The sequence below is a fragment of the Priapulus caudatus genome, unplaced genomic scaffold (assembly GCF_000485595.1).
Source record: "Priapulus caudatus unplaced genomic scaffold, Priapulus_caudatus-5.0.1 Scaffold11, whole genome shotgun sequence".
Lineage (NCBI taxonomy): Eukaryota > Metazoa > Priapulida > Priapulimorpha > Priapulimorphida > Priapulidae > Priapulus > Priapulus caudatus.
The window spans coordinates 429,060-440,860 of NW_014577072.1; the positions used below are offsets into that span (position 1 = coordinate 429,060).

The 11,801-nt window shown below is 44.0% G+C and overlaps 2 protein-coding genes across 2 annotated transcripts in view; one reads left to right on the top strand and one right to left on the bottom strand.

Annotated features, from left to right (window-relative positions):
- Nucleotides 1-2,606: 2,606 nt before the first annotated feature.
- LOC106807433 (26S protease regulatory subunit 6A-B) overlaps nucleotides 2,607-11,801 on the bottom strand; it is a gene marked incomplete at its 5' end in the record, with an annotated part of 21,545 nt that continues 12,350 nt past the window's right edge. Inside the window, 6 exon segments of the mRNA XM_014809760.1 lie at nucleotides 2,607-3,224; nucleotides 3,597-3,678; nucleotides 3,863-4,008; nucleotides 4,309-4,415; nucleotides 4,802-5,011; nucleotides 5,874-5,946. Coding sequence (XP_014665246.1) covers nucleotides 3,114-3,224; nucleotides 3,597-3,678; nucleotides 3,863-4,008; nucleotides 4,309-4,415; nucleotides 4,802-5,011; nucleotides 5,874-5,946 — 729 coding nt within the window.
- LOC106807415 (glycine-rich cell wall structural protein-like) lies at nucleotides 7,146-10,027 on the top strand. The gene is made up of 3 exons (XM_014809739.1): nucleotides 7,146-7,686; nucleotides 8,036-8,074; nucleotides 8,372-10,027. Exons 2-3 carry the CDS (start codon nucleotides 8,045-8,047, stop codon nucleotides 9,884-9,886), a joined length of 1,545 nt encoding a protein of 514 aa, XP_014665225.1. The 5' UTR covers nucleotides 7,146-7,686; nucleotides 8,036-8,044; the 3' UTR covers nucleotides 9,887-10,027.

Below are 11,801 nucleotides of genomic sequence, written 5' to 3' on the forward strand. Positions count from 1 at the left end.
ACGACGACCGCCGAAGCGCTGCCGACCCTCGCCGTCGCGGCCAGCGTGCCCGCGGGCACCGCACGCCAGCACCTGGGCGGGGGCGCGGCCATCCCCGCCGTCGACGCGCAACGGCCGGGCTTCCTGCCGCAGATCCGCACCGAGCGGCTGTCGACGATGGGGCGCGGTTCCGGCGGCGCGTTCGCGCCGGGCCAGGCGCCCGTCTACGACGACGGCGACGGCATCGTGCCGAGCACGCCGACGCTGTCTGTGCCGCGGCGCAACGACGGCTTCGCGGAGGCGATCAGCTCGCCGCAGGTGCAGGCGCGTTTCACGTTCGGCGGCGGCGGCGAGGCGAGCAGCAGCGTGCCGTCGCAGCTCGCCTCCCAGGGAGCGCTCGGCATGGACGACACGAAGATGGACCTCTCGCAGTTTGACGAGGGTGAGGGCCGCAGCATACCGACGACGCCTTCGGGTCAGAGGTCGCCCGCGGCTCTGTCCGCCGAGTCGGCCCCGGCCGCCGCCGCGGAACCGGGTCCGCTCGGCGAGGTTGCCGAGCATGTTGTCATAGTTACGGAGGAGGAAGCCTTGCCCGCTGAACGAGCGGAGGGAGCGGCAGAGTTGCTGGAGAGCAAGCAAGTAGAGGAGGAACTCGCTGGCACCGATGCGGGAGACGTGCACGCGACTGCTGAAGCTATAGTGGAGGAACCCGCGGAAGAAGGTGAAGGAGGGGAGCGTCCCGAAGACGACGTTGTTCTGCAGACCGGTGACGAGGTTGAGTTGGAAGGAGACCGGCAGGATGAGCGTGAAGGAGACACCGACGGCCAGTCACAGGCACAGCCCGGTGATGGAGGAGAGAAGAGGCCCGCACAGAGGAAGCCCATCGTGTGGACTGAGCCAAGCGAGCCCGCAGCATCCGCAGCGTCTGCGCAGCCCCCAGCGATCCCACCATTGACGCAGCCATTGCCCGTTCAACGGGGAAAGCCCCAGTACCGTGGTAGGCGGGGCAAGCCGTTAGGGCGTGGCACAGCTCAGTCGCAAAGGGTAATGCCAAGTCAGCAGCGATTGCCACAACAAATGCAGCAAATACAACAAATGCAAACGATACAACAGTTGCAACAGTTGCAGCAGCAGTTGATGCAGCAGCAACCGCAGCAGCAGCCACCACAGCCGGTGTACCGGGGCATGCCCATGCAGCAGAGAGGTATAGCCCGGGGGCGAGGAGGTCAGTACAGAGGGTCTTCACCGGGGCGCAATCCATTCCGCAGACAGTTTTAGTTAGTTTTTTCCTCCTATGTCCATTATAAGTGTCACACTTAAACGTCACGTTAGGATTAGTTTGCACCTGGGACCACAGTCTAAAGGAGTCACATCTGGTGTACGTGCCCTAGGTGTTTTGAATGTCCTTTGTTGCTAGACTGAATTATGTGTAGCTTTTGTTTCCAAATGTAACACTGTTAAAGGGATACATTTCTCTAGGTTCTTCAGATATTTTCGGCTAAGATTATGCTTCATAAAAAGATTTATGGTTCAATATTTATTAGAAATATTTTTTTTAAATGTTCTAAATCTGACTGCTATACCGTTGCTTACAGCGACGGTGGCGCCACTAGCAGGCACCCACTGGAAGAGTTGCGCAAAGCAACGTTTCGGCTGCTGCAGGCTACAGACCGAGTGTTTCTTATTTATTAATTTAACAGCAGAAGGATTGCAATATCTTATAAACGACATTTAGTTTCAGTTATAATATGGGTAAATTTGTCCTAAAATGAATATCGTTCGGTTAAATAGCATTTAGGTATAAATATAATTGCACTTTTGTGATTAGTTCTCGGTCTGTAACGTGCAAAATAAATTGGAAAATGCGCAACTTTTTCAGGGTGGCAGCACGGTCGCGGATGTCATGTCAGCGCCCAAAAATGAAGATTTCGAAATTCAATGTTGTTTTATGACAAACGTGAATGCGTAATTATAGATATTTATAGGTATTTGCTATTGTTTATAATTCTACTATCATAATATACTCTCAAACTCTAGAGTAAATTATCCCTTTAAGTCGTATAATAGCATTTAATTTATCATAACATAGGATGGTGAGCAAATCCCAGTGAGGAACAGCAAGGAACTTGCTTTACACATGTATTTCGGTAAGGATTCCTGTGCATATCTAGATCTATAGATAAAACAAAGCATCACTGTGAGATGGCTCCAAAATTGACGAAAAAGCAATGGGTTAAGATTTTCTTTTCAATTTTTGTTTCTGTTGCCACAGGATACCTATATTATGCACATGGTTGATCCCAAGAGCTTTATGTACCATTTTCTGCACTGCGCTCGCTTATGATCAGTCAACAGATCAAAGGGATTTGTTATACCATCACAGGTGCCAGCATTTCTATTTAAAATGTTTGGATGGATACAGAAGAGGGCGAATAAACGTGTTTTGCTTATTAAATTCAAAGCTGTTGTTATGGTATTGTTAAAATAGTAGACGATCACACTCTTGGCCAAGATTACAATTCAAGGAATTGCATGTTTAGATATACATGTAATTATTAATAAGTTTTAAGTGGGAAGAGTATAAGCAGTTGCTATGGAGGGAATTAACAGATAACAAATAGTAAAGGTTGAATGTTCACGATGCAATGAATTTATTATTCCATACTTGTACATGACAATGGGAAATATTTCTGGCATAGCATGTACAGAGTTTTTGTGTTGCACTTTGTTTTATCGAACCTCGACTGAAAAATCACTTCGATTGAAGTAATATATATTTACACATTACAGGCATTTCTATGAATGAATTACTTTTGAATTCTATATAATGCTTTAGTAGACTGGTGTAAAAGCCAAAACATTTTAGTAATCATCAATACTATGCCTCGACTTTTCCATACGCACGCTGACATAAATCACGCACAACCTACGAACGGTTATTTCCTCACCTGTATAAATACATGTCCATGGTTTAAACCAGACATGACACACATGCTCACACGTATGGACGCATGTATATAGGCATGTGTATATATAATAAATCCAAGGGAGGTCTAATTATGCAGTGTTTCTTAGACTTGATCTGACTACTGCCTGCAAATAGTTGTCATTTTACACTATTCGACCGTGTTTCTCTAAGCATAGTAGTTGAGATTTGTCTTTTTCTTGGCCTGTACTTCCAAGATGGCGTCCATATAGTCTTCGTGAGTCACTTCGAATGCTTCCCTTCTCAGTGCTATCATTCCCTGAATATCAATAAATTGCACAGCTGTCAGAAACGTTGTGATGTTTTTATAATAAATACCACAACTGCAACGTGTCTATGTTTTACTGGAAAATTCTAGCCAAGTTCATTTGAACTGGAGAACTGTGTTAAGCATATATATAGCTGTGGATAATATTCCGACTGATCCACCGAATCTCTACTGTATTTACCCGGAGTTCAAGCGAGCAGGAGTTAATCAGTACATGTTCGACCAAAGCTGCAGCGCATCGATTCAATGTAAAGAGTTACAGTACCGTTAAGTCTCTCAGTTCTTCATTTCTGTAAAGATGACTCCAACGAATAATAGGGCAATCTTAGCAAAAACGTGATTGGAGTTTCAGAATCCACCTACCGCTTCCACACAAACCGCTTTGCACTGGGCTCCGTTGAAGTCATCCGTACATCGAGCCAGCTCCTCATAGTTGACATCAGGACTGCAAGACGAGAGCACAAATATCATCACCACATACAACTACTGCTCGTCACTGTATAAGGTCCATAGTCTCCAACTCCTACGATTATAATAGAAAAGGCCACTCAATCCGAAATGAAAACTACGAGATGTGTTTGTGCCTTCGTGAGATAGCATGTTTACCGATGCCGAGGGGGATGACTTACCTCACATTCATCTTCCTGGAATGGATCTGCATAATGCGTGCCCGTGCTTCTTCATCCGGAGCAGGGAATTCTATCTTCCTGTCCAGACGACCGGACCGCAGCAGTGCTGGATCGAGAATGTCCACTCTATTTGTGGCCGCAACCACCTGTACATACAACACATCACTCCAGCTTTAGTTTCATGATGCCTCCATCACCATGGTCATGTAATAACATATTGCCATGTAAACTACCCAATTGATTCCTAGATGGCAGAATTAATTTATAAGGTATATAACTCAGCATATACAAGTACTATTTGCATCATATCAGTTGTGGTCTGGGCTATCGAGCTCATTTACATGATTATATGATAACCCGACAAAGTCGACTTCAACATTAAATTCATATATAATAACAAGCAACACCAGTAGCTGATGCAATTCCTGTTACATCCTCAGACTCACCTTGATATCAGAATGCGAACTAAAGCCATCCATCTGATTGAGCAGCTCCAGCATGGTTCGCTGCACTTCTCTGTCGCCAGCCTTCTCACTGTCAAACCTCTTTGTACCTGTGAAATGACAACCACGATGTAAACATACACTCGTGACCCATACATAGCTCATAGCAAGCAATTAATGTCAGGATCATAATATCAAATCGTCCAGGTTTTTTTGGATTTTTAACTAGTTGAGAAACAATCTTATCCGGTAAGAATTGAAGGATAGATTTAGTCCTGCTAGTACTTACTTTTAATGTAAAAAAATGGCAACAAACATTTTAAAAATATACAACAGAAAATTCGTGACGTAGTCAATTTAAGAATAACATATCACCAAGAGAAAACAGGAACAACACTATCTTGATCTACACAAGATCAGAGTTGAAACAAACCCGTACAACGGGGTTTCACAAAGGTTTGCACGAGATGATGTCACAGAATTGCCGACTCCTTACCGATGGCATCAAGCTCATCTATGAAGATGATGGTTGGAGCTTTCTCCTTTGCGAGTGCAAACGCATCGCGCACCAGCTTGGCTCCGTCACCGATGAACATCTGTACCAACTGCGGGCCGGCGAGCTTTAGGAAGGTAGACTTGGTCTGCGCCGCACACGCACGAGCCATTAGTGTCTTGCCGGTACCCGGTGGGCCGTACAGCAGCACCCCTGAAACCCAGATAGCAAACATAAAACGTGGACGTCTCTTGTTCTTCAATTAGTATGCACATTCACATAAAGCTACATTCATATTTTCTTTTATTTACTGTATATGATCGCGTAATAACCGCGGGCGCCTATAAGCCGCACCTCAATTTGAATCGGGTAACCAAGTATTGCGCCTAGTATATTTCCCCTCACGGTATGGCGTACTTATAAACCGCAGAGCAAATACAGGGTTGAAATCTGAGGCCAAATTTGCGGTTATTACGCGAGTATATACGGTAATTTATGTTAATTAAAAAATTGAGTTTTTATAAATTATTTTATTTAAATATGGAAGCCAGAGTGGAACTATTCCAGCCATTTTGATGACCGCATTATTTCTTAGGCGTATATAATGTGTCAAAAACAGGACTGCAGCAGTACTAGTGTGGTTGCCCTAATTACGATCTTCCATTATTACACATGTACGTACAGCCTAATTAACCACACGTACGCACAGCAAGATTGTGCAAGATGCTTGATGCAATGGAAATTGCAGATTGTAAATTTGCAAAGGATTTAAATAGAATCTACTTCTTCACACCTCAATCAATTTTTCTTGTAATATTGTATAGTCTTATATGGAGATATATTTTAGATTATAATAAATCACATATTTTTCTATGCCAATTGGGATATGCTGAAGCAAGAACCACCTCAGAAGGGTGTTTCACCACTAACCAAAAATTTAGATTATGGATGCCTTATGGCACAATGACAGTTCTGATTTCCCATAGAATGCAGGTATTATAACAGATTACACACAGGATTACTGCAGTCAATAGATTTACAGTCTCATTAGAGCAAAAAATTTTGTTATGTGTACCTTTCGGAGGCTGAATTCCAAGATTTTCAAAGCGCTCCTTGTGTGTGAGTGGTAGAACACAGGCTTCCACTAGCTGTAACACAAAGGACATTTACTATAGATTGCATAACACTAGGCCTGCTTGACTGAATATTCCTGTTCCGCCCCTCCCAAGGGACAGAGCAGTAAAAAACCATGGTAGGCTAAAGCTTAAACACTCAGGCACGCATGCACACACACAGACAAAGACAGTAATTTATTACATTTAATTCAAGGTCTTTTACACTATAGACATAAACTATACATTTAAAAAATTAGAGCAGGCTAGTTTTGCGTAATGCATTATTTAAATACACCCTCATGTCAAAAATATTACTATTGTCATTCGTGGGTTTTACGGCACCACCAGTAAATGTACACATATCATTCACATATATAACAACCTTGAAGATAAGACAGTTTAGAGTTGATCTGACAGAATGTGCTTATTATCGGAGCCATGCAAACACTTATGCATTACGTAAGCCTCCGTTATTCCAAGAGCATGTGGACAATCGCTGACAGGCCTTGGCTATCCTGTAACACACCTGCCAGCACCCACACGCATATATGGCACAACAAACCCAATTGGAGCAATGAAACTAAATTGCCTGCTGAATACTGGAACCAGCCGTGTCATTAGAAAGTCGTTTGCCACCTCAACTGGGGTAACATGCATTGGCTGTTGACTGTCGCGTTGCCCAGTGAAAACACGATAACATTTATTCATCGCAGATAAACCAGCTTGGCACTAGTCTACACAACCACAGTTTACCACAGAATCATAGCTCAACAGATATTCAATTGACTACGTCATGAATTTTCTATGGTAAAATTTGTAAAAAAAAAAAAATTTTACATTAAAAGTAAGAACTAACAGGACTAAACGTATCGTCAAATTCTTACCTGATAAGATTGTTTCTCATCTAGTTAAAAATCCAAAAAACCTGGACGATTTGAATTTATGTTCATGACATTAATTGCTATGGGCTATGTATGAGTCACGAGTGTATGTTCACATCGAACAATATAGTAAAATAGGAAGTATAATGCAGCAATTTAACCATAAAAAGTGAACAGAATTACTCATATTTTGTAAAAAAATGGATTTTTTTTTTTACTATTTACGGTGACGTAATCACTCTCAGTAATAGTTACTCTGGATGGACTCACGTAGTTGTATTCCATAATTTAGTTGGAATTGTTTAGTAACTTAACGGATGATAACCAACACAGCGAGCGTGGCGCCCAACTTATGTCGCTTAGAACAACTTAGAACAAACGCTCGACTAGAACATCAATTATTGCTATTTGTCTCACGGATGGATGCATATTCTACCCATTTCAGCAACATAACAACAAACACAGTACCCATATCTAGCACAACGACCCAAACCAGACCATTTGCAAACAAAAGCTGCAAATGACTTGAGTGTAACAGCCAAGTCTCAAAAGCAATCTGTGACAATGTCGTCAATCAAATATCTCGTCTTCAACCACCTACTGAGGCAACAGCTGCATCCTACATTCACATGTACTGTTAACACTCTACGCGCACAGCAATATTGCCTGAAGCTAAATCTGCACCAGACGTCAATTACACGGGGTGGAATGGGCACGTAGAAACGCGTTCCAGCAGTCATTTTTGCTAGTAATGGTTGCGCACACCTAGCGGTGACAAAGGAGAAGAGTAGGACAACCCAGTGATGGCAGGTATATAAGCTGCCAGATTCTGCAGATCAAGCATGCCCACTTGTAGACTCATCCACATCAAGTCATCTCCACGGACAACTTAGTAAGTAGTCTCTATATATATGGAATATTGTACATACTTCACTTGTACTCTGCAGTGTTGTTAAGTTTCTCTAGTGCTACTATCACAAATTTATGACTGCCTATATATATATCTATACTCTTGCAATAAGCTATGTCATGTATGTAGAGTAAGATTTTCTTTCACAGTCAGCATAAAATCAGTGGGTAACACCACCAAACGGCTTAGTCAGTACCTCTGTGTTAATGTTTTTCACCAGAAGACAGAGATGTGGCTCGAGCAACATTGCAAGATATTAAAAACTATATTGATGCATCTATACTTTGTGTAATAGACAGGAAATTAGGAATGTTTCTATTTATTTGTGTAGGTAGCAATCATGAAGGGAGCTATAATCCTGCTGGCATGTGTAAGTATACATTCTGCATTTCTATGAGTTTACACAATGTTTTTATTATCAGTATATAAACGACAATATTTGGACAACTTTGCTTTAAATGCAGATTGATGCAAGGGTTGTGTTACCTCTATTTAATAATATTAAGTATGGATGTGGCATTGAACCAAGGCACGTATATGAAGAGAAGCAACTTTTCTTATTGCGGTGATGATGTGAAACATGAAGCATAGGTGCCAGGTTACCATCACACACCATAAGCGCATCGTATCACTGTTCCATAATGTTCCCACTTTCTCCTGCCTGCAGGTCACACAAGCTCTGTGTAGCGCTGGAGGTCTCCTCGGCGGCGGGCTTGGATTTGGCCAACAAGGACGTAGCTACGGATCCAGCGCCAGCTACGGAGGTAACCTCGGATACGGAGGTAACAGCGGATACGGAGGTAACCTCGGATATGGAGGTAACAGCGGATACGGAAGCAACCTAGGATACGGAAGCAACCTCGGATACGGAGGTAACCGCGGCTACGGAAGCAACCTCGGATACGGAGGTAACCGCGGCTATGGAGGCAACCTCGGATACGGAGGCAACCGCGGCTACGGAGGCAACCGTGGCTATGGAAGCAACCGTGGCTACGGAGCCAACCTCGGCTACGGACGCAGCCTCGGCTACGGAGCCAACCTGGGATACGGAGGCAACCTCGGCGGCAGAATTAACCTGGCATCCGCAGGCAACCTCGGCGGCAGAATTAACCTGGCATCCGCAGGCAACCTCGGTGGCAGAATTAACCTGCGATCCGGAGGCAACCTCGGCGGCAGAATTAACCTGGGCGGCAGGCGCGGTGGCTCCCTCAACGGCTTCGGTGGTCTCGTCGGACAGGGTGGACGTCACGGCGTCGGCCAGGTCGCCGTCTCCGGCCGCTACACCTCCCTCGGAGGCAACAGGATCGGACTTGGAAACGCCATCAGCTTCGAGGCTTCCGATGAGTTCGTCGGCACCGGCGCTTTCAACTTCGAGGGCGCCCGCGACCGCGCCGCTGCCCACGCCCCGTCCGGCACCGAGCCGAGATCCGCCCCGGGGGTCGTCGGACAGAAGTACGGAGCTGGCTTCGCCCGTCAGTGGCACGCTGCCTCTGCTGACCGCGCTGCCTCCGGCACCGGTACCGCCGCCTCGGCCCGCCAGGCCTCCCGCCGTGCCAACCAGGAGGCGCAGGCTCAGTTCCAGCAGGCCGCCGCGGGCGCTGGAGCCGGATCTGCCGGAGCCGCATACGGTTACGCGAGGAACCTGCCCTACTCCGGCATCCAGGCCGTCAATGTTGCCGCCCCACGCGTGCAGCTCGGACCTCTGACCGCCGTTGTCGGTGGAGGCGCCGGTGACGCGTCTGCTAGCGGAATCGCCGGAAGCAACGCCGGATCCCTCGGTGGAATCAACCTCGGAGCCGCGAACATCGGAGGCGGCGCAGTGCGCCTTGGATCTGGAGCTATCCGCGGAGCTGGACTCGGTCTTGGATCCGTCCGCGGAACTGGACTCGGTCTTGGATCCGTCGGTGGAGCTGGACTCGGTCTTGGATCCGTCCGCGGAGCTGGACTCGGCCTTGGATCCGTCCGCGGAGCTGGACTCGGTCTTGGATCCGTCCGCGGAGCTGGACTCGTGCACGGTAGCGGCGTCCACGCCACGGGAGTCCACGCTGTCGGCACCTCATATGATCAGCAGCCCGCCTATGATGCCGGTAGAGTTGGCATCAACTATGACTCCCCACGTTACGGCTACAACGCCGGAGAGGGATATGGCAGCAGCAACAGCTACAACGCCAAGGACTGGTAAACAACGACGCTAATGGAAGCAGCTACCTGGATTATGGCAATCAGACTGATACTATTTAAATTATTCACATCAAGTAGCAACACTTTTCAAATTATATGATGACATAATGTATCAATCAAAATTAAAATGCTGGTAACGTTCCTGCAGTAACTTTGTACTGCTGTGATAAGTGACACGTTTGGTGCTGAAAGAATCCTATGAATTGCATGTTTAATTTATAGATCATAACGTCTCTCTATGCACAAGCTGAAAAATTTCATGAAATATTCTGCATCTAGTTATATGACTTCGGAAATTTTAAATTTTTATGTAAAAATGTCATTTTCGACATTTTTCAATTACTACAAACAGTGGGGTAGCAAAACCTTTGCTACAATTTACACATCGTATGCACCAAAAAGTGTGTTGGGATTTTTTTTAAGATTCACATTCACGTTAAACATGATAAAAACTAAAGTTGTAAAAAAACAACTTGTATGTTGTGACTAAAAACTTAAGCAAATACAGTACCATAAGTGATAAAAGACAACACGTAATATCAAACCCTACTGCGCTTTTACAGTAATGTGTTACCATTAAAAAAGGTCTAAATTTAAATTATACCAAGGTGATATTATGACGGAGAAATTGTGACCGAAATAGCAAAGGAGAAATCAGCATTCTTCTGATTTTCACAATGATCGAATGGCTGTGTGCAAAATGGGTGAATATATGTGAAATATTTACTGTTAGTTCTTATTCATGAGCTCGTCTATGTTGCAAAATTCACTACAAGTACAACTCATTTGTATTGCTACTTTCATAACATTTCTTCGCAAAACCTAAACGAGAGTACTAGTCTCACGAAAGTAGCGCCACAGTGATGTTTACACATCTGGGACACAGCTGAGCGATCGTTAACATTGTTTTCTATGATAAAACAAGTTATAATTCATTATATGTTTGTTCAGTACAGAATTGTGAAATTTGTTTAAATCACATGTTATCCACATTACTTATGCAATCAGGAAACAAATATAGTGTTTTCTTTCCAGGAACTATTTGCGCTAGCGTACCCCTTTCGCTCAACATAATTTATGCACCGGATAACTCTGTTGGACGTTGTATCAAAATCCTCTAGTTCGGAGCACATTTCTGACTCAATAAGAACATTTTGTAATATTTGCATACTGCAAGTATGCTCACAGTAGGTGTATGTAGGCTGTTGGTTTATCCACTTTAAAGAAAAGTAAACTATTTGATTTTTTTTACAAAAGATTTTATTAAGGTGGTTAGTTACAGATGCCTACAGATGCCACACTTGCAGACTTTCTTTCTGCTCCTGCACGGCATGAAAAAGCTTGACCGTATACTTAATAATTACCTCTTGAATCTGCTTGTCAAGACCTCCAATGTCACTGTATTGCTCAGTTGGTCTTTCGTCCACCTCCATTGCTTTCACACGTGAGTCAAATCTGCACCAAGGATGAATGAAAATATTTAACTGGAGCTTTTCCACAAGACATAAATGCTCTGAACTTTTAATAACAAATTTATCCTGATATCATCAAATTTGAACAAAAGAATTAAATAACTCCAAAAATCTACAACAAACAGACATTGTTTCTAAACTTGGCTAAAATCTCATTTAGTTTAGTTGAAAACCAATGAGTTATATAAATTACACAGTCGATGAAACATCTGTAGCATGTCATAAATGCTATTTGGTAAAGAAAATGACAAGAACAGGTGTCAAAAAATGTTGTTAAAATAACAATTAAAATCAGAGTGTACTTACTCTGCTGGTAGCTTTTCCAGAATCAGATATGAATCTTTGTTCACACCCTGTATAATTAGAAGAGTAACCAAATTTAATTGAAAAATATATTTTGTAAATATAAAGTAATTGCATTCTTTAAGTCAATTACTGCAAACA